Source organism: Schistocerca americana, chromosome X (genome assembly GCF_021461395.2).
Source record: "Schistocerca americana isolate TAMUIC-IGC-003095 chromosome X, iqSchAmer2.1, whole genome shotgun sequence".
NCBI lineage: Eukaryota > Metazoa > Arthropoda > Insecta > Orthoptera > Acrididae > Schistocerca > Schistocerca americana.
In genome coordinates this window covers 847451247-847473667 of record NC_060130.1, presented here as the reverse complement: position 1 = coordinate 847473667, position 22421 = coordinate 847451247, and the positions used below count along the sequence as shown (strand labels likewise).

The 22421-nt window shown below is 39.1% G+C and overlaps 1 protein-coding gene and 1 pseudogene across 1 annotated transcript in view; both read right to left on the bottom strand.

The window, feature by feature from the left end:
- Positions 1-22421, bottom strand: part of LOC124556600 (E3 ubiquitin-protein ligase HERC2) — an 832907-nt gene that overhangs the window by 173661 nt on the left and 636825 nt on the right. The window contains exons 69-70 of the mRNA XM_047130567.1: positions 13886-13980; positions 4086-4192 (exon numbers count right to left, since the gene is read on the bottom strand). Of these exons, the coding sequence (XP_046986523.1) occupies positions 4086-4192; positions 13886-13980 (202 nt within the window). The remainder of the gene's footprint in view (positions 1-4085; positions 4193-13885; positions 13981-22421) is intronic.
- LOC124557000 lies at positions 7782-7898 on the bottom strand (annotated as a pseudogene).

Sequence of the window (22421 nt, the reverse complement as noted above, 5' to 3'; positions counted from 1 at the left end):
TGTGCGCCATCCATTACAGACAGATCTCAACATGACTCCTGGTTCCTACATGCTGTCTGTAGTTGCCACCTACAGTGATGTATTTTAACTTTTTCATCTATGTAGTCAATGTATCAAGCTTCCTGCTTACATACCATTTTGATTGTACTTTGATATTCAAAATAGTTACTATTCTCGTCTTGAAGTTCCTCTTGCTTTTATATCGTAATATTCAGAAAAAGTAAGAAATGCAATTGGATGACAATTAAATATGGGCAGTAGTTTTAAATTAAGCAAGGCCTGGGACCCAGCCTTGAGTATGACCAAAGCACAGTGGCAGCCTATGTGGAGGTCCGCTCCTGTCACACAACTGAAGAGTACAAAGAAGCATTGTCACCACGCCAGCAAAGATGCACATTTGGCACCTGCTGGGATGCTACTAAAGGCCCTGGATCAATGCCCAGTGTGATGCTACTATGCTACTCCCACCGTTGCGCCAGATCCATACACAGAGGTGGCAGCTGGAGGCAGGATTTGGGGAGATGGGGGGAGGGGGGGGAGGAAGGGGTGAGAGGATATAATGACAGCACCCAGCAGATATCACACAACCATCAGGAATGCCTGAAGGTGGCATGAAGGTAGCTTGCTGAAATATCACAAATTTTAGATGATCCACCCTGCTGAATACCAGTGAACCATTCAAGATTTTTCTACACTGAGAAAACATAAAATCATGAACCTGAAACAATTTTGGAAATTTTTGACATTTATTATTCAGATGTTCCTAATGAGAATGAAGATCTGGATGAATCTGTGAATGAAAAGAATGTAAGAATACACTGATTTACAAGTAAAGCCACTATATACTTGATTTTCTCCTTGCCATCAAATAAATGACCAAATTTCTTCCATACTGATGATTCCAAGTTAGTTTCTCACAATAATGTGAAATCATCTCATTTCATTTCATCTTAAATGCAACTATGTCCACGGTGCTAATTTTGTTGACAAATTGTCACCAATGTTTTACTCTGACGCACTTGCTAAGTAGTCAGACAATCACTACAATGTGTTATTTAAAGGCAGCAGAAACTTGGCAACTCACACCTCTCAGGTTCCCAACTGCCAGGGTTGTCATTCAGCTCATGCTTGCAGACTGCAAGACAGATAAGTTCTCAGCAACGCATAGTCACTAGGTGCACATCCCTTGGGTCCAGCTAAAGTGCTCAAAGCCACAAGGTAAGGATGGAAACAGACTTCTGCTTTACCGGGGCCTTGTGAACATTCCAAAAATGCCTGCTGATTTCAGGTTTCCAGATATCATTACAACAGCCGTGTGGTGCCGATTCCTGCAATCTAATTCATTCATTTGAAGTGTATCTGAAAGGTTGACAAAGTTGTTTCTTTATGAACACCTTTGGTATCTTCTGTTAGTAATAGGTCTCTTCCATGCCAATCTTTTATTACCACACCTCTATCATTTACAGCACTAGATGAATTTGATTTTGTGTTCTTACTCTGAAGCAGTGCATTTTTGATTCCATATCATTTAATGTAAAACAGTGTAGACAAAGTTCTCAGTACTACAGGTGGCCTCTTGTAATGTCAGTGATGAAATTACAACTTTTATCAAGAATTTCTCCAGTTTCAACATCCTTAGAAGTAGAAGAATCAACTATACTTGTCTATTCTGTTTCAGTCCCCTCCATATTTGATGCCAGATGAAAACGTTTATCACTAACCTCACATCCAACACAAAAATGTGTACCCATCCAACTTGTCATTGTGATGCTATTTTTCTAAGAATGAGTACAAGTGAGTTTTATGTACTGTCGGATGTCTCCAGTTATGTGTGTGATGACACTGTTTTCATCTGAATACAACAACATATCAAATATTTAAAAAAAGAAAACATCATGTTAAGGACAGTTAAAACTAATTGTTTTCCAATTCAAATAATATATTGAACAAAATTAGCATCCTACACTATGTGGTCAAAAGTATCCGGGCACCCCCAAAAACATACGTTTTTCATATTAGGTGCATTGTGCTGCCACATACTGACAGGTACTCCATATCAGCAACCTCAGTAGTCATTAGGTATAGTGCAGAGGGAGCAGAATGGAGCATTCTGCAGAACTCACGGACTTCGAACGTGGTCAGGTGATTGTGTGTCACTTGTGTCATACGTCTGTACGCAGGATTTCCGCACTCCTAAAAATCCCTAGATCCACTGTTTCCGATGTGATAGTGAAGAGGAAACGTGAAGGGACACGTACAGCACAAAAGCGTACAGGCCAACCTCAACTGTTGACTGACAGACTGCCGACATTTGAAGAGGGTCATAATGTGTAATAGGCATACGTCTATCCAGACCATCACACAGGAATTCCAAACTGCATCGGGATCATGGCTACTCATAAACCACACATCACACCAGTAAATGCCAAATGACACCTCGCTTGGTGTGAGGAGTGTAAACATTGGATGACTGAACAGTGGAAAAACATTGTGTGGAGTGGTGAATCATGGTACACGATGTGGTGATATGATGGCAGTTTGTGAGTATGGCAAATGCCCAGTGAACATCACCTGCCAGCTTGGGTAGTGCCAACAGTAAAATTTGGAGGCGGCAGTGTTATGTTGTGGTCATGTTTTTCATGGAGGGGGCTTGCACCCCTTGTTGTTTCATGTGGCACTATCACAGCAAAGGCCTAAATTGATGTTTTAAGCACCTTCTTGCTTCCCACTGTTGAAGAGCAATTGAGTGAAGGCGATTGCCTCTTTCAACACGATCGAGCACCTTTTCATAACGCCCGGCATGTGATGGAGTGGTTACATGACAATAACATCCCTGTAATGGACTGGTCTGCAGAGAGTCCTGACTTGAATCCTATAGAACACCTTTGAGATGTTTTGGAATGCCAACTTTGTGCCAGGCCTCACCGACCGACATCGATACCTCTCCTCAGTGCAGCACTCTGTGAAGAATGGACTGCCATTCCCCAAGAAGCCTTCTTGCACCTGACTGAATGTATGCCTGTGAGAGAGGAAGCTGTCATCAAGGCTAACTGTGAGCCAACATGATACTGAATTCCAGCATTACCAATGGAGGGCACCACGAACTTGTAAGTCATTTTAAGCCGGGTGTCCGGATACTTTTGATCACATAGTGTATGTTGAGTTATAGTTCATCTCCATGTTATTAATTTAATTTTTAATATTTCATTTGGCAAAACTGGACAAAAGTATCTAATGTTTTTTATTCAAATAATGCATAAATATGTATAATTATATCTCATATCTAGACAAGGAAGTTATCAGCAACGAATACCAGTGATAGTTTCTAACTGTTGGAGGCTATAGTTATTCATGTATTATATAAGCAGCCTGACTGCAAGTGTTGTAGCTTCTTCACATGTGCTAAAAAGCACAACTCCTATGTACAACCAGCTTTGGTACTTCATTAATATGTTTACACAGATCTTCCATTTTATTTAATCTTACATTAACTCCATCAGTACATACTTTCTACAATCACCATTAAAGGAACTAGACCTGCTTTTAAAAAATTCACAATCTTTCTTTAGTGAATTAACTAGTTTTACGTGATGCAAAATGGGCCATACCTGTGAACTTTCCCATCATCCCTTGCCTGTTTCTATCAGCAATTCACTTTATATTGCACAGGGTGATTTAATTCTAAATATACTTACTTTTTCAGGGCAGAACATTGTATGCTTTTACGTTTTTTCTACCACTAATACAAGAAGTAAAGCTGTCATCAACCCTAAGGTTGAAATTCACTAGGCGTGGTCCTCCTGGAGGTGGTATGTCACTGTCCTACTCCAACATTAGGAACTGATTTACAGGCCAGTTACAGTGGAATCTACAATTTAGCATCTTATTTAAAGACTGGTATAACTTGACCCTTTTACATATACAAGTCATTGGTGGAGGACAAATTGTAGGACCGATCAATGACTGAACCCTGGACGTCTAGGTTGATTATCTGACACTTACCCATTGAACCACACCTACCTCAACTATGGAAAATTATATGAATGCTATGAAAACTGTAGTAACTATTTTTCAAAGTTACTAACCTTCTGTTACCATGTCCAAGCTTTCCATCATCTCCTTCTCCCCACGAATACACTTCACCTTCAGCTGACAGTGCAAGGCAGTGCTTTCCACCTGAGTTAACTGCTACCTGAAAAATAACAATGTATTCATTAAATAACAAACAAGTACAGAAAGCAGTACAGTTCAAGGTGAAATACAATTGATGACAGGATCAAATATGTATGCTCTCAGACTAGTTGAGCATTGCTGTTGGTAGAATACTTAGTTTGTTATTCACTGCTGGGCATTAAAACAGCAATATCATGGATAGAAAATACCTAAGTTTTACATATTGTGTGTATACATTTGGTGAGAAGAAAACATTATTAAATTTGTAGGTTATCTGGGGTGCACAGGGTGTGAAATTTAGTACACAGAGTTGTCATTCTCGAAGCAACGGCTGTAACCCAGCTGGGCATTGAGCCAAAGTGAGCTCAGAAGACAGACACAGGTAAGTCATATTTCTGCTTCAACCCTATACCATAATTCATCAACTGTAATTGATGAAGATAACATTATGAATACCTCCAAGACAGGGCACAGGCACTGGTCTTAATCCATCAGATGTAAGCAAATACTGTAACTTTCTGGCACACTGAAACTACGTGTCAGACCAAGACTGGAACTTGACACCTTTGCCTTTTGCAAGGCAGGATGCAAGTCACTCCCAGATAGCTCAGATGGTAAAGCATATGCCTCAAAATGTCAAGATTCCAATTTCGAGTTTTTGTCTGGCACACAGTTTTAATCTCCCAGGAAATTTTAAATCAGTGCACACTCCACTGCAGAATGAAAGATCCATTCAGTAAGCCATTACTGACTACATGAACCATAGGTGATCACGTTGTGTACTCTGTGACACTGCATACCATCACATCTGGTGCTGGACACATGTGATGATGATGAATGCAGTGTGGCAACTTTCATTCTCCTCAGAGCCTCATACATGCAGCAGGATGCTGTACACAGAACCAGGAGTTGTCTGAAAGGTGACACACTGCCACTTCTGCATCCAGTGCTCTCATTGGGCCAACCACTGTTAGCACCCTTTGTCTGCTGTCCTGTTGACAATCCATGGGGCTTCAGATGTCATTGCTCACTTTGTGTTGATACTTGTCTGGCTAAACAAGCCTATACTCGAGGTATGTGACATAGCTGTACAATCCTGCACAGTTATAAAAAAAAATGTGTATGTTCTCTCACACACTAGTCATGCAGGAGCAACTTAGATCCTGCATGGCACTGGGTATGTCCCACCTGAGAGCAATGATTCCATATTTGCATGACAGTTAAGGGATCCTGACCAATTAAAGTAACAATATCATGGAATGACGAACTATAGCCTTCACAGACGATGATTCACCTCTGTCAAAGTCCGCCCTGATAGCTGAATGGTCAGCATGACAGACTCCCGTCCTAAGGGGCCCAGGTTAGATTCCCGGCTGGGTCGGGGATTTTCTCCACTCAGGGACTGGGTGTTGTGTTGTCTTCATCATCATTTCATCCCCATCTGGGACGCACGTCACCCAATGTGGAATCGAATGTAATAAGATCTGCACCAAGGCGGCTGGACCTGCCACATAAGGGACTTACCGGCCAATGACGCCAAACGCTCATTTCCATTCACCTCTGTCAAACTCTGACACGTGATGGTAGATGTTTCTCCATCTTACATGAGGCATTACACTATTTTCTCACACACAACCAACATCTAAATGTGATGCTTACATACAGAATGTCAATAGAATTACCCCTCTTTACTTTATTAGGTTGCACTGAAATGCCAGCCATTTGCATATCCAAGCTTGTAATACACTTAATGCCAATTTAATGTTTCCTGCATCCCACTTTCATAGTGCTGCAGTTATAATGGCTATCAGCACACAGTCTTAGATAGAAAACCTGACCACTAGCCAGGCACCACCGAGACTAAGTCCGAGTCTTTCACTTACGACAGCTAATAAAACTGGCCACCCTTCAGTAATCTAAGTATCGCTATACATATGATTTGGCAACATTTTAGGATACGGAAGTGTCTGGAGGAATTGTTGTCTTGTTCTAGAGGTGTACCAGGGCTGTATCAGTTCATGGTCTTGTGGTAAACATCGTGCACTGTAGACACAAAGTCACAAGTTCAAGTCCACTCCTAACTCTACTTTTTAAACAGAATTACAGCTGTCTGCTAAAGTTATCTCTCTGACAGAACCTCTAAGATAATTCACTTCACCTTCTAATCTACCAGTAATAGCAAAAAAGTCCAGTAACAAATCTGCAAAACAGCTGATGACTGTGTCATGACCAGAACAGTTGACACTCATGGGTTCCCTCAGCCTACATTGGCCACCAGCTACAGGCCACAGGCAGCCTGCCATCAGCCACCTCACATCATGGACTGTCCAACCAGGTGACCGCAGTGTCAGGGTGTATACGTGGACAACGAAAAAAAATTCCCGGATTTTCCCAGATTTCCCGGTTAAAAATACACTTTCTCCCGGGAGAAAGTGCACTTTTTCTATGTTAAGTGACAGTATACTCTTCCTCGGCCCTGTAAAACTCATCAATCCTTTGAATATTTATTGTTTTATATACCAACGTAGAATTTCCCAGCACTTTCAAAAATGAATCTCAGGGGGGAAAAACACCTTTGATGTGCAGCAACATGTACGCTGCATATTTACGTATTACGAAGGTATAAATTTGAATTCCACCAAACACCGCATGGCACTTCCCGAAGCACTGAAATCGAGATTGCGATACGCTTTTGTAAGCGTGATCTCGCCAGCTGATGACAGCATAGGACACGTGATGTAATCACCCAATAGCAATATCACTCTTAAGTATCGCGAACACACAAATAATGAAAGTTAATGGTTTAAATAAACATACATAGCACTCACATATAATATTGGTCTTGAAGCTTAATAAGCTGGAAGAGAAGCTAAGTTTCCACATATAATGTTGATCTTTTTTGCGCGTGTTACACTTTAAGATACATCACACAAATGTATCAGTAAAATTTTTAATAACGACGTAAATGTCTGATCTTCTGGACTCTAAATTCTTCTAAATGGTCGTCCTGAAAGAGTTGACTTTTAAATGAGTGAAACGCTTTGTGATTTAAGAAATTCATCGTACATTCTCGCATATAGTTCATCTTGCGTACAAGTAAATCTGCTTTGAATGTAGCGTTTTTCAAAACAACATTCGCAATATTTTCCCGCGACCTGTTAGACATAGGTTCGGTTCAGCAGTTGCAACAGAGCGCCAGATAATAGGCGTCATCACGCTTGTGGAGCTACGATGACACAGGAAGCCCTTATGTTCGTACGTGTAAAACATTAAAAGAACTTACATTGTGTCATAAAAGGAACAAGACAACAGAGGATACTTCAAAAGCGTCGGAATTTCATGAACCGTACTAAAATGCATAATTCGGCTTCAAATGCACAATCATATGTAAATTTTCTTGGAGTAAGCACTCCGTCTTCACGCCACAAGTGGCCCATCGGGGCCATCCGACCGCTGTGTCATCCTCAGGTGAGGATGCGGATAGGAGTTGCGTGTGGTCAGCACACCGCTCTCCCAGTCGTTATGATTGTTTTCTTTGACCAGAGCCGCTACTATTCAGTCGAGTAGCTCCTCAATTGGCATCACGAGGATGAGTGCACTCCGAAAAATGGCAACAGCACATGGCGGCCGGATCGTCACCCATCCAAGTGCCGGCCATGCCCAACAGCGCTTAACTTCGGTGATCGCACGGGAACTGGTGTATCCACTGCGGCAAGGCCGTTGCCCAAATTTTCTCGAAATACCAGAACTATATTATCTCATGTTTGGTTCAATATGGCACAATGCCATACGTGCACTTGAAATGCAGCGAAAAGTCGAAACTAGCCAAGTGTGAAATCAAACACTTTGTTTCAAATAAATTGACTCTCTCAGCAGAAAAGATTAATAAAAACCGGCAAAAATAGCTTCATTGTTCTGTAAGGCGATTAATGATTGACTGTCAGAAAGGTGGAAATAAAATCTGAAACTAAAAACATATTTTAGCCTCCGTAATTATGTGAACTATTTTAATTAATTTGATAGCTCACTGCCACAAAAATCCGTTTTGTTATTGTTTAGCGTGAGAGCAATAAACGAAGAGGAAACAACAAAATCACTGAACGTGAACACAGGTCATGTCGCGACGACCCACGTCCCCACCACAACTCAGACTGCTCTGTGCATCAGCCCCAGATTTACTATATTTTCGAATTGGGGCAATATTAAGAAGTGGCGCCCAGCCACACTTCTGTAACCAGAAGTGGGAGAAGATGGTACTACTTATATGCGACTCAACTGCGAATGCGCAAGATCCCGCCTGCAACTGCTCAAACGAATCTAATTTAAACAGTTATCACGTCACGCTTATCGGAGGCAATTTGTTGTTATAAAGCATTGCATAGTCTTCCTAAGGCGTTTGATAGACTTTGCTGTTGGTAGACGCTTGTATGAGCACTGTTTTGTTGTATATGGCTCATTTCCTTTGTAGCTTTTTTATTTTCGTTTTTTTTTCTCTCGTTCATGTTTTGTTGCTGCCCCATTATTCTGCAGTAGCGGGATGCAGTAATGTCCTTTGTTAGAATATTGATTCTTACCAGTCAAAATCACAAAAATTTAAATGAAAACTAAAACAAAGAAAAATTCCTGGAATTCTAAACAATTCCCGGGTTTTTCCCGGTTTTCTCCCTGATGAAAAAATTCCCGGGTTTTTCCCGGATCTCCCGGTTGTCCCAGGTCGTATACACCCTGAGTGTGGAGCTGTGAGTGTATTTAACAACTGTCACTTCTTTTGTTTTAAGTTCTAGTATTTATCTTGCCATTACATAATGGATTTTGTATATACTGCATATTTGCTTGATAATCATCAGTTTGCTCATTGAACATACCAAAGCAATATTGTTACCGGTGTAAAGTTATGATGTTAACCTCTCAAGATGAAAATAATGGCCGAGCCCTAACAAAAGACATACTTGAACAAAGGGCAGTGTCCCTTTCCATGGGACTTTAAAAATGGTGTAAAATGTCAGAAATGTAAAATATGGAAAATAATGTTTTAAGCAATAAAAGTTTCGTATAGAGTCCCCATTGCTGTTTTACAGTTTGTGTATGATATATGTACATAACAGTCATCAAAATGTGTGTCAGGGACTTGTTATTATCTAATAAAGGTTTATTATCTAATAAAAACCGATGATGTAACTGGAACTGGTAACTGTCTGGGAAGCAGAAACGTTACACTTAATTTCATACATCATGATTGATGTTTTTGGAAAGCCTGCAGCTCACATTCTTTATTTAAATAATGAAACACTGCACCACTTATGTATTTTTTCATGCTTAGCACAATGCATTTTGAGAACTTATTCTTGTTGCCAAGTGCAAATAATTACATAAGCATTTTGTGTGGTGTTTACACATGTGGCAGTTATGTAGAAAACCACACACATGAAACTATCGCTCACAATGTTTGTGAAACAACACAAAAAAATACTCAGTAAATATTGCACTTGACAACGAGAATAAATTCTTGAAACACGTCTTGCTAAGCATGAAAAAGTACGTAACTAGTGCTGTGCTTAAATAAAAAAAATATGATGCTTTGAGCAATGCAAAGTGAGCAAAGTGGCTAACTATTGCTACAAGTGGCCAAAACATGAAACACACTACATATAGTTTGACAAATGTGTTACAATGATCACAACAATCACAAAGCTGTGCATGTACAGAAGACAGTTTGGAAATGGTTGTGATGGTCATTATACCTGTATTAGAACAAACCTAGTTACTCCCATCATCCATCATGCCAAGTAGAGCTTGGCAGCATGTAATGGATCTGGGAAATGTGTTATTTTCTACCAGATTTGTCGATACCAAATCTAAGGAGGGAGGTTGTAAATGTTTTCTCATATTTATGTCAGAATATTTTTCGTGAATTGTAATTTGCCTTATTTTATGCTAATTTACTAATATGTTCGAGAGTGAAACCATATTGATTAATATTAGTAGATGTGACGAAGGATATCAAAGAGACTGGTTACGAGTGGAAGCTTATGTGTTGTGTGAAATGTCTTTGACGCTGGAGCCGTCTTTGACCGTAGTCAGTCGGCAGTGAACACTCGGTGTGTGACGGTGGAACAACGTACAGGTCCCCGTTATAATAATTTACAGCAAAAATGAGTTATTCTACTACTTTTTTATATAAACATCAAGAAGGAAGCACATTTAGAAAAATGGTATTTGAAGCACCAAAAATGAGGCAAACACATTGAACCAGGACATTTCCGCAGCCGACGAAACAGCATTATGGAATCATACTTTCACTAGACGACTGAAGCCAACACAAAAAAGTCAAATATCATCTTATAACCATCCACGGAAAAGTGAGTATTGTCACGAAATATGCTAAATTCAAGTGTATAAAAATAGTGAGCATATTTCAAGCAGCACGAGATACGGCACAAATCATTCTGACTTTTACCCATTTCCCAGTTCAGATATGCTGAGTAGAGCACCCTGGTGTCAAGAAACTTAACCACATAAAATTTGTAAACATACATGGTGGCCAATGTCATGTCATGTCAATTACATTAGTTTTTTTCCCCACAAATATTTTTTTATGAAGCGTAAACTGATAACACAAAATTGGGTGAGAATTAACATTGTGAACATAGAAAATATGATGAGAGTAAATAAATAAATAAATAAATAAATAAAATGTAAATGGCAGGAAAACATTAATTCTGGGAAGGTAAAAGTGGAGTTATACTGTATTTTGCATCTGGCAGCTCAAAGAGGGTGTTGTGCACTACGAACTTCTCGCCAGGAGTGTGTCCATGGCCATAGGGTAAGAAAAATGACCGACAGAAACTGCATAACGTGTTCTTACAACATGATAACTCACTCTACTGATTTCAAAAACAAAACTATGCACGAGTTTGTTTGGGAAGTCATCCCTCATGCACTTATTATTCTGATCTTATCCCCTCAAATGTTTACCTTTCACGCTCCTTATCAAACAACGTTCAAGCAAATTTATTTCTGGATGAAAATGGAATTTACTTGGAACCAGTAGATTTCTACATGTGTGGAATCCATAAACTACCTGACCATTGTCAAACTGTTTTATAGAATGTGAAATAATATATTGTTTATGATTAATTTCTCTCTGATGTTAATTGTTGTGTTCAATAAACTGATGGACAGAGCTATTAAAATATGCACTGTACTAATACAAATTACATACAACTTACCTTGATAACTATACAACAAAAGTCTGTTTTAACAAGAGTGTACCTATATTGGAACAAATTAGTACAATACTACTCACTTTGGACTTCAAAATGGTCTATGTTTTCTTGCTGTCTTGTGTCACATCCAAATGCTATGAAAATGTAACAAAAACTGACTAATCAAATTAAACAACAAAATAAACACAAACATAAAATGAACAACTTCAGCAAAACTTTTACACTGCAGTATATAACATTCCCACCATGAAACTTTAGAAGTATCTTGGCTGTTTGAAACATGGATTGCAGGATATCAAAAGGGACATTTTGAAATCAATGAGTTGAGGCTCAAAGGCAATGTGACTACTGTCCTCAAGTCTGGGCACCTCCTGTTTCAGAATAATTAGGATGTAAATCTGCAAATTGGTGGCATACCTCTGCTAATTCACAATAGCAGGGAACACTTTATCACCAAGACCATGTCTGTCTCAAAAAGAGTGATCTACATGATCCTTAAGTTAAATGCTAAGACTAGGCATCAAACCATTCGTGTCTAGCACTTGATTTCACCTCGACTGATGAAGAACTAGAATAGTTCTATAACAATCTGCCAACAGAAGAAAGTTCTTAAACTAGCACATTTTCCTTAATACATGGTGATTTTAATAGCAAGAAAATCTGTAAAGCAAGTGGACATTGACAGCCCTGACAGCACCCTTAAGAATTAAATAGACTACATTCTTACACTGAACAGCTGAATGTGCTCAGCTGTATCAGTCATAAATTGCTTCTACACACGTAGTGCCTACAGACTACTAATAGCCAGCATCTATAATAACACCCAACTCAAGAAAAAACATATGATGGAAAAGGAAGATCTGACCGAAAATAAAAGAGCTGAAAGAGAAATGGAGTTCAGCCAATGCACAGACAAGAAGTTACCTACAGAAAAGTTAAGAGGAAAGAAACTGAATGAACTCTTGACAGAAATTACCAGCATTATTCAAACAGCATTAAAGAAAGTTAGTGCACCCCAAAAACAGAATTCTTTGAATCAACCTTGAAACAGAGCAGCTTATAGAAGAAAGATGAAACACTGACAGAGATGCACCCAAATACAGAGACCTCAACAAAAAAATAAAGAAGGCAACCAGAAAAGCTCAGTGAATGCAAAACACAAGACTGATTGAGGAGACCATCAAAATTAATGTAAACATGAGAGTCATTCTAGTCAGTCAAAAGAAAAGCTTATCATCCACAACATTTGCAATGGCTGAGAAGTTGTTACTGAAAGATACCAACATTCACAGTCTATCACTGTCAAGCCAAAGTGTGAATTATGAATCACAAAAATTTGTTATGAAGTGAGTCAGAACTGGAACTTCTTGATAAAAATGAACTGGAAACTGCTCTGAAACAACTCAAGAATTGTAAGGTGGTAGGAGACAAAGAGACATGGAAAAATGTGTTATTGAAAATGCAACTCCAACAATCCAATAGAGGAAGAACAATAGTGGAGAATGATCGTGCCACAGTGTTGAAGTGCATATCATCATCAGAATATATACTTGAGTACGCAATATTACACAATGTGAATGCAATACTTGTTCAAAAAGAAATTTTTAGGAAACTCTGAAATAAGTACAGGTGTACTTGGAACACAATAGTACGCAGTCTGGATATAAGGCTGCTACAAAGTGAAATTGCTAGGCTCCTTGAAATAAGACCACTGTGAATATTTGTTTCACTTGGGGTGCTAAATAAACAGTACAAATTGTAACACAAAATGAAATATGCAACAGTATACAGGGTATCTGGAATGATATTTGTTGTTCACACATAATTCACTCCACCTTTTGTCCTTTCCCCATGGAGAGCATTAATTAAATGAATGCTGTAGCTCATTTGTAGAGAAGCATCAATGGGTAAAATGTGCTTCCTTTAAAGCCCGGCATTAAAGTCTTCCCTCTGTTGAAAGTGCCAAAACCTACACATCCAAGGCAATGTGAACAGGGATTCAAGAGTGTTATCTATTTTTTGAATGCTGATAAAAGATAAACAATACCAGTGACAATTAATTAATTGTCTTGTAGATTTTGTAACAGCATGAATCAACTAGACCTCATACCTAGCTTGAAAGGTACGAAGAGTCTTTTCATAGAAATATTTTGTGGTATAATCCCAAACACAAGATATCCGAAATATTCACATAAAACAATTTTGATTTTTTTCCCTTGTCAATGTAGTGGAAGACCATACTGTTGCTAATAAGATATTGCTTGCAATGATCATAGAGTCATAAATAAAAACACATTTGCTATAAACACATTGTTCTAATAATGAGTCAAAATGGAAAAAAAATAAGCAACCTTGAGTTCCAGAATGCTAATAATTCTAATCCTGCATAACTGATGCTAAAATAACATCAAAAATTGCAAAGCTTAACCAAAATCTGTGAAATATCTATAAAATAAACACATTCACATAGTACATTATACTCATACCTTTTTTATAAAAACATGTTGGATAGATTCAAGAAGTGTAGGAGTTGTTACGGAATCTGTCCCACCAATTCCCAATCTGCCACCAGCACCATAGCCTACAGATGAAGAAGACAAAGAAAGCGTAAGGGTTTTTTGTTTTTCCAGATAATGCAAAATTTAAAATTTAGGACATATCAATAATGGGCAGCTTTCAAAACAAGACAATGCCACTTGATAACAAAAATTAAATCTGAAAAACACTATGTTAGGTATATATATTTTGTGGCATATTACTATAGCATAGGAAATAACTGATTTAACAACAAATGTATAACAAATGATTAAATTAATTATGAACCTCCACCAGAATAAAAGTAGCAAGCTTCCTGAGAGGTCCGGACAAGTGCAGAGGGCGACATTACTTGTCATTGGGAGCTCCAATGTTAGGCAGGTGATGGAGCCCCTCAGGGATAGGGCAGCTAAGGATGGGAAGAAAGCCAATGTGCACTCCGTGTGCATACCGGGGGGAGTCATCCAAGATGTGGAAAGGGTCCTTCCGGATACCATGAAGGGTACAGGGTGCAGCCAACTCCAGATGGTGGCTCATGTCGGCACTAATGATGTGAGTCGCTATGGATTGGAAGAGATTCTCTCTGGTTTCCGGCGACTATCTGAGTTGGTGAAGACTGCCAGTCATGCTAGCGAGATGAAGGCAGAGCTCACCATCTGCAGCACCATCGACAGGACCAATAACAGACCTTTGGTACAGAGCCAAGTGGAGGGTCTGAATCAAAGGCTCAGATGGTTCTGCGACTGTGTAGGCTGCAGATTCTTTGACTTGCGCCATAGGGTGGTGGGGTTTCGGGTTCTGCTAAATAGATCAGGTGTCCACTACACACAGGAGGCAGCTAGACATGTAGCAGGGGCTGTGTGGTGTGGACTGGGTGGTTTTTTAGGTTAGATAGTCTTGGGAAATATCAAAAAGGGCTCCAGTCTCAAAGGGTAAAGGGCAAAGAAATGACGAGAATCGACCAAGCAACAGTCGGTATTGTAGTTGTAAATTGTAGTAGCTGTGTTGGAAAAGTACCAGAGCTTGAAGTGCTGATAGAAAGCACTGAAATCATTATAGGAACAGAAAGCTGGCTAAAGCCGGGGGATAAATTCTGCCGAAATTTTTACAGAGGCACAAACCATGTTCAGAAAGGATAGATTAAATAAAGTAGGTGGTGGTGTGTTTGTGTTAGTTGGTAGTAGTTTATCTTGCAGTGAAGTTGAAATAGATAGTTCCTGCGAATTACTATGGGTAGAGGTTATACTCAACAGCCATACCAAAATAATAATTGGCTCCTTCTATCGACCCCCCAACTCAGATGATATAATAGCTGAACGCTTCAAAGATAACTTGAATCTCATTACAAATAAATACCCCACTCATGCAGTTATAATTGCTGGACACTTCAATCTACCCTCAATCTGTTGGCAAAAATATATGTTCAAAGCCAGTGGTAGACAGAAAACATCTTCCGAAATTCTGCTAAATGCTTTCTCTGAGAATTAATTTGAACAACTAGTTCATGAGCCCACATGAATTGTAAATGGTTGCAAAAACACACTTGATCTCTTAGCCACAAATAATCCTGATTTAATAGAGAGCGTCATGATGGATACAGGGATTAGTGAACACAAGGTCATTGTAGCAAGGCAAAAACCATATCAACCAAAACCACGCAAAATATATCTATTTAAAACAGCAGATAAAAATTCACTTGATGTCTTCCTAAGAAAGAGTCTCCATTCCTTCCAAACTAGTTATGTAAGTGTAGACCAATTAGATAGATTCATACCACATAAGTTAATAAGAGACGGGACTGATCCACCATAGTACACAAAACATGCCAGAACACTGTTGCAGAAGCAATGAAAAAAGCATGCCAAATTCAGAAGAATGCAAAATCCCCAAGACAGGCTAAGTTCCACAGAAGCTCAAAATTTAATGCAGACATCAATGCGAGATACTTTTAATAGTTTCTGCAATGAAATATTGTCTCAAAATATGGTAGAAAACCCAAAGAGATTCTGGTCATATGTAAAGTACACCAGTGGCAAAAAACAGTCAATACTGTCATTGTGCGATAGTGATGGAAATGTTACTGATGATGGTGCCACTAAAGCGGAGTTACTAAATACAGTTTTCTGTAATTCCTTCATGAAAGAAGATGAAGTAAATATTCCAGAATTCAAAACCAGAACAGCTGTTAGCATGAGTGACATACAAGTAGATATCTTAGATGTTGCAAAACAGCTCAAATCACTTAAGAAAGGCAAGTCTTCTCATCCAGATGGTATACCAATCAGGTTCCTCTCAGAGTATGCACACACAATAGCGCATTTCTTAGCAATCATATACAACCACTCACTTGGTGAAAGATCTGTTCTTTAAGACTGCAAAGTAGCACAGGTCACACCAATATTCAAGAAAGGAAATAGGAGTAACCCATTGAATTACATACCCATATCACTGATCTCAATTTGCAGTAGGATTTTGGAGCATATACTGTACTCGAACATTATGAATCAACTTGAAGAAAATGACTTATTGATACATAACCAACTCGGATTCAGATAATATTGTTCTTGCGCAACACAGCTAGCTCTTTATTCCCATGAAGTAATGAGCGCTGTCGACAAGGAATCTCAGATCAATTCCATTTTCTTAGATTTCCAGAAGGCTTTTGATACTGTTCTTCACAAGCGACTATTAATCAAATTGCATGCATATGGAGCATCGTCTCAGTTGTGTGACTGGATTCATGATTTCCTCTCAGAGAGGTCACAGCTTGTAGTGATAGACGGTAAATCATCGAGTAGAACAGAAGTGATATCTGGCGTTCCGCAAGGTAGTGTCATAGGCCCTCTGTTGTTCCTGATTTATATAAATGATCTAGGTGATAATCTGAGTAGCCCCCTTAGATTGTTTGCAGATTATGCTGTAATTTACCATCAAGTAAAATCATCATGTGATCAATTCCAATTACAAAATCATCTAGAGAGAATTTTTGTATGGTGTGAAAAGTGGCAATTAGCACTAAACAAAGAAAAGTACGAGGTCATCCACATGGGTAGTAAAAGAAATCTGATAAATTTTGGGTATACGATAAATCGCACAAATCTAAGGGCTGTCAATTTGACTAAATACCTAGGAATTACAATCACGAGCAACTTAAATTGGAAGGACCAAATATATAATACTGTGGGGAAGGTGAAACAAAGACTGCACTTTGTTGGCAGAACACTTAGGAGATGTGACAAACCCACTAAAGAGACAGCCTACATTATACTTGTCCATCCTCTGCTGGAATATTGCTGCGCAGTATGGGATCCTTACCAGGTAAGATTGATGGAGGACATCGAAAAAGTGCAAAGAAAGGCAGCTCATTTCGTGTTATTGCACAATAATTGTGAGAGTGTCACTGATATGAGACGCGAGTTGGGGTGGCAGTCGCTGAAACAAAGGCGGTTTTCTTTGCGGCGAGATCTATTTACGAAATTTCGATCACCAACTTTCTCTTCCAAATGCATAAATATTTTGTTGACACCCACCTATGTAGAGAGAAATCATCATCATCATCATAAAATAAGAGAAACCAGAGCTCGAACGGTGATTTCGGTGTTCCTTTTTCCCAGGCCCCATTCGAGAGTGGAATGGTAGAGAAGTAGTATGAAAATGGTTCGATGAACCCTCTGGCAGGCACTTAAGTGTGAATTGCAGAGTAACCATATAGATGTAGATATAGAAGCTGGTTGCCCTTGCATGGTAGTCATACAGCAGGATCCTTCTGTATAAATGGATCTATGTAAGAGGGATTTCAGATTTTGCTTTTCATTTTGGTACCCTCCAGTAGTTATCACACATGAGGATAGATTCTTGGGGTTCCCTGAAAAATCTTTACAACAGTTTGCTTATGGCACTTAATGAAGGCATAATGTGCGAGTTTCTTTCAATTCAATTTAGCCTATGGAGATAACAGAAGCAGAGAATGTATGTGAGATAAACCTCTTATTACACAGTTTACCTGAGGGTAGCTGAAGTAGTAGCTCTAGCACTGAACTGAATGTTTGATCAACAGACTGTTTAACTTATCCCTGACAACCACAGATGATGCCTTTCCATGTCAGCACAGGGTGTGTTGCTGGTTATGTATACAGAAAAGAGTTAATGTAAAAAAAAGACATCTTAAAACTATTGTTTTTGATTAGTGTTGATCTTCAAGCATCATCAGATACATAAATATTATCAACATGAGAGGGTGGTTTGTTGGCATCAAACATCTACTGATGTGAGTGATGATGGGACATCTTCAAACACTATGACTGTATGGAATAGAGTTCTTGGTGCGAGTGCTGAAGAAGAGAGAGTGGGTTTTAGAGTGGATTTAATCTAGATATAGGCTAATATGAGGGTCTCTGAGAGGACATCCTAAAGAAAGGTAGCTCACTGGACAAAGGAGGAAGAGATGAAGGAAAGTATGGGCAAATATGCGGTTTTTGTTGCATATTCATGTGGGTTTACATAATCAAACTTACATAAACATAAGTTTATTGGGCTCAGGATTTTGGACGGGTGAAAAGGACTTATCAAGAGGTCCATAAATAGGTAAGAGTAACAAAGTGTCACAAATCACATGGTGAAGAGAAAGGAAGATTAGGTTTTAAGTCTTGCTTATGATTAGATCAGTTAGTGACATAGCACAAGCTCAAAATGGGTGAAGATGCGGAGAGTAGAGATAATTTAAGGAAATTCTCATTCAGTCTCTCCTCCCCCATCCGCACATAATTTTCAGATTATCTCATGCTTTTTTGTAGCTTGCACTCATCATGACAATGATTTACACAAACCAACAAAATAGTAAAAAAATGATGTAAACGGTTTATTATTTGCAACCACATAGGATCTATAATGCTGCAGCAAGACCATAGTGGTACAATAGTCTTCGGCTACAAGAATTCAATCACTAAGTACAACGTGGAAGATTAATGTTATTTCTTCAATCCATAACTAAAGAACTCTTTTTCTTAGTGTCACCTGACTTTCACTTTAAAACGGGGAACACCATAGCTCTGTAACAGTCTATCGCCCATACCACTGGATGTATCTGATCCTGAATGACAAGTACAGTCACTGGGGCAGCAGTTCAGCCCCCGATAATAATCATAGTTAGAATATACTGAAATTGCTGCCAAATCAGAACAGATCTGCTTTCCTGGTGCTTTCTGAATTAACAGTTGTTAGTATAATGCATTCTTTAAGTAAAAATGTATTCTGTTGTAAAAAATAATTTCAAAGATGACTCATCAGTAGGGACTTGAAATGTAGCACCTATTTTTGGCAAAATTTGCAACTAGTTTTTTAATTTTCATTTTCTTTAATTAGATGTACAAATTTAAAAGGTTGTCACACTACAGGTCTCAGAACAAAGCCTTAGTGCTTTGAAATTGATTGTTGAAAAAAGTGGTGATTGAGGAGCTTTTTGACTTCGTTTGCTTTTGGAAAAACTTCAACAGATTTTTCTCCCCCAAAATGGTCTTTGCTTGTTTTCATCTTTTGGCTCTATTCAAGCTTTCAACAAATGATTGCCTCTCTTGAGAAGCAGCACAGTTTTCTCGCCAGTGAACAGAGTGCCTCTCTGATAGAAGGTGTTTCTTGACATTATTTTTCTTTTTCCAACCAATTTGACAAATTACAAAGTCTGCAGGACATCGATTTGACCCTTAGGTGGGGATTCATTTCCATTCATCTTCTATTTAACAATGCTACAGGCTGAACCAGCAGGATACATACTGTAATAATAGAAGTGAAAATAATCTATTCACATGTAAGGGGAAGACTTTCAGTGTGGTCGAAATGCATAGACAGGTTTTGTTTTCTGGTCACTGTAGTGCATACCCTATAAACTGGCAGTCAGCTGTGAGCATGAACAAATTAGTGTTATGACCACTGCAGGATGAAGAGTGATATTGGGAAACAAGCCCCACTTCCCTCATGCAGAGTAGCCAACATACACCAGTATTCTGTTTTTCTGTGAGAGTATAGTTGACACATAGTCACAGCGATCACCATTCCCTTCTAGTGCTATGAGGCTCATTTTAGAACTCAATGACACACTATGATTTGTTTTTTCACTCATTTCTACATCTACATCTACATCCATACTTCGCAAGCCACCTGCCGGTGTGTGGCGGTTCTCCCTTCTATTCCAGTCTTGTATTGTTCGTGGAAAGAAGGATTGTCAGTACGCTTCTGTGTGGGCTCTAATCTATCTGATTTTATCCTCATGGTCTCTTCGTGAGATATACGTAGGAGGGAGCAATATACTGCTTGACTCTTCGGTGAAGGTATGTTCTCGAAACTTTAACAAAAGCCCGTACCGAGCTACTGAGCGTCTCTCCTGCAGAGTCTTCCACTGGAGTTTATCTATCATCTCTGTAACGCTTTCACGATTACTGAATGATCCTGTAATGAAGCGCGCTGCTCTCTGTTGGATCTTCTCTATCTCTTCTATCAACCCTATCTGGTACGGATCCCACACTGCTGAGCAGTATTCAAGCAGTGGGCGAACAAGCATACTGTAACCTACATCCTTTTTTTTCGGATTGCATTTCCTTAGGATTTCAAAACAACAAACAATGCACAACACAAAGAATTCAGTAATGGCTACCACGCTATTGCTTGTTGAGGTCGGCAGGGTCATGAGTATGGCAGTTCAGGTCCAGGCTCTACTGGTGTTTGATGCAACCACAGTTCAAAAAACCCACCACCTAAAACTCTGATGTGAAAAGTGTCTGCGCTATACCAACTTTTGAACTTTAGGTAGCAGACAAATAACATGTTTCTTTGTTCTTGAATGCTACGTCCAACAGCTGAGCCCATTGCATTATGCAGAGTGCATCTTACGCAGACTATTCAGCCGTTCACAAATGGCATGGCACTGAGCATCACGTGCACTGATACATGTTGTGTTAGTGCACTTTTTATTTTGTAAACACATTCTTCAGCACATTATCTTTCCACAATGAGTTTTTCATTGATACACACAATATTAGTAACTGACTATTTGTTACATTTATGATATTTATACGCAGAAAATGAAGCCCTATCTGTATAAAATAGTTCATGTAGATACAATTTTCTATGAAATAGCATTTATAAGGTAATTTCATGTTCTCACTTTCTAAGACAGGATTTGCATCTAAATTTGCATCTATCACAAATACGAATTTTTGAGGACCCTACTCATCAGGCTATACATTGTCTTCAGTAAAAGGATTTAGATACTAAAACCATGGAACACATGCTGAACTTGCAAAACTATATGAAGATGTGATCCTGCAGCTACGAAGAATGAAATTAGAATGAAATCTAGACCATTAGCTACTTACAGACGTTGATAAATATCAACGGCGACAGTTGAAAAGCCTTGTCTATCTATATGAAGATGGTATCTGTTCTTCCGGACATGTCAGAAAGAACAGACATCATCTTCATATAGATAAGGCTTACTGGCCAATAATCTTCTTCAGTGTGGATGCACTCACATTGTTCAAACACTTATGGGAATCAGTAGATTGACTGCCATGAGTAATGAGTATAGTGGGAATGGCCACTACAAATGTAGTGTATGGACAGGAAGTTGGAAGTGTGGGTCTCACAGGGAGCATGCCAGAGATAAGTCCCTGGAGTCACACTATCCTCTGTGTTCTCAGTGGCCCAGTCGGATAGAGCACCTGCCATGTAATCCTGGGTTCGAGTCCCGGCTGGAGCATGCATTTTCAGCTGTCCCCGTTGATATTTATCAATGATTGTAAGCAGCTAATGGTCTAGATTTCAATGAAATTTCATTCTTCATACTTGCAAGATCACCAATGGTATCTGTTGTTTTGGACATGTTCGAACGAACAGATACCATTTTCATATAGATAAGGCTTACCGGCAACGGATCTTCTTCAGTGCGGATCCACTCACACTGCTCAAACTCTCATGGGAATCAGCAGATTGACTGCCATTAGTAACGAGTACAGTGGGCAGGGATACTACAAATGTTGTGTGTGGACAGTAAGTTGGAAGTGTGCGTCTCATGGGGAGCATGCCAGAGATAAGTCCCTGCAGTCGCACAGTGTCCTCGGTGGCTCAGTCGGATAGTGTGTCTGACATGTAAGCAGGAGATCCCAGGTTTGAGTCCCAGTCAGGGCACACAATTTCAGCTGTCGCCGTTGATATTTTACAAAGCTTGTAAGCAGCTAATGGTCTAGATTTCATTGTAATTACAAAACTATTATCAGACATGTTTTCACAAAGTTTTCTTCTACATTTTGACTGAGCCTAATTGTTTCTTGCATTGCATTAGCATTACAGATCTTTATTTTTTAACCATCATTGATATTATAGGATCTCAGTTAGAAATGTGTTGACTTGCTTTTATATTTACAGGTATCATAGTTGCTAGCTGCAGAGAAAATAGGATTCAGTTTTCACAAATTGGTTAGTACAAGATACTGTGCA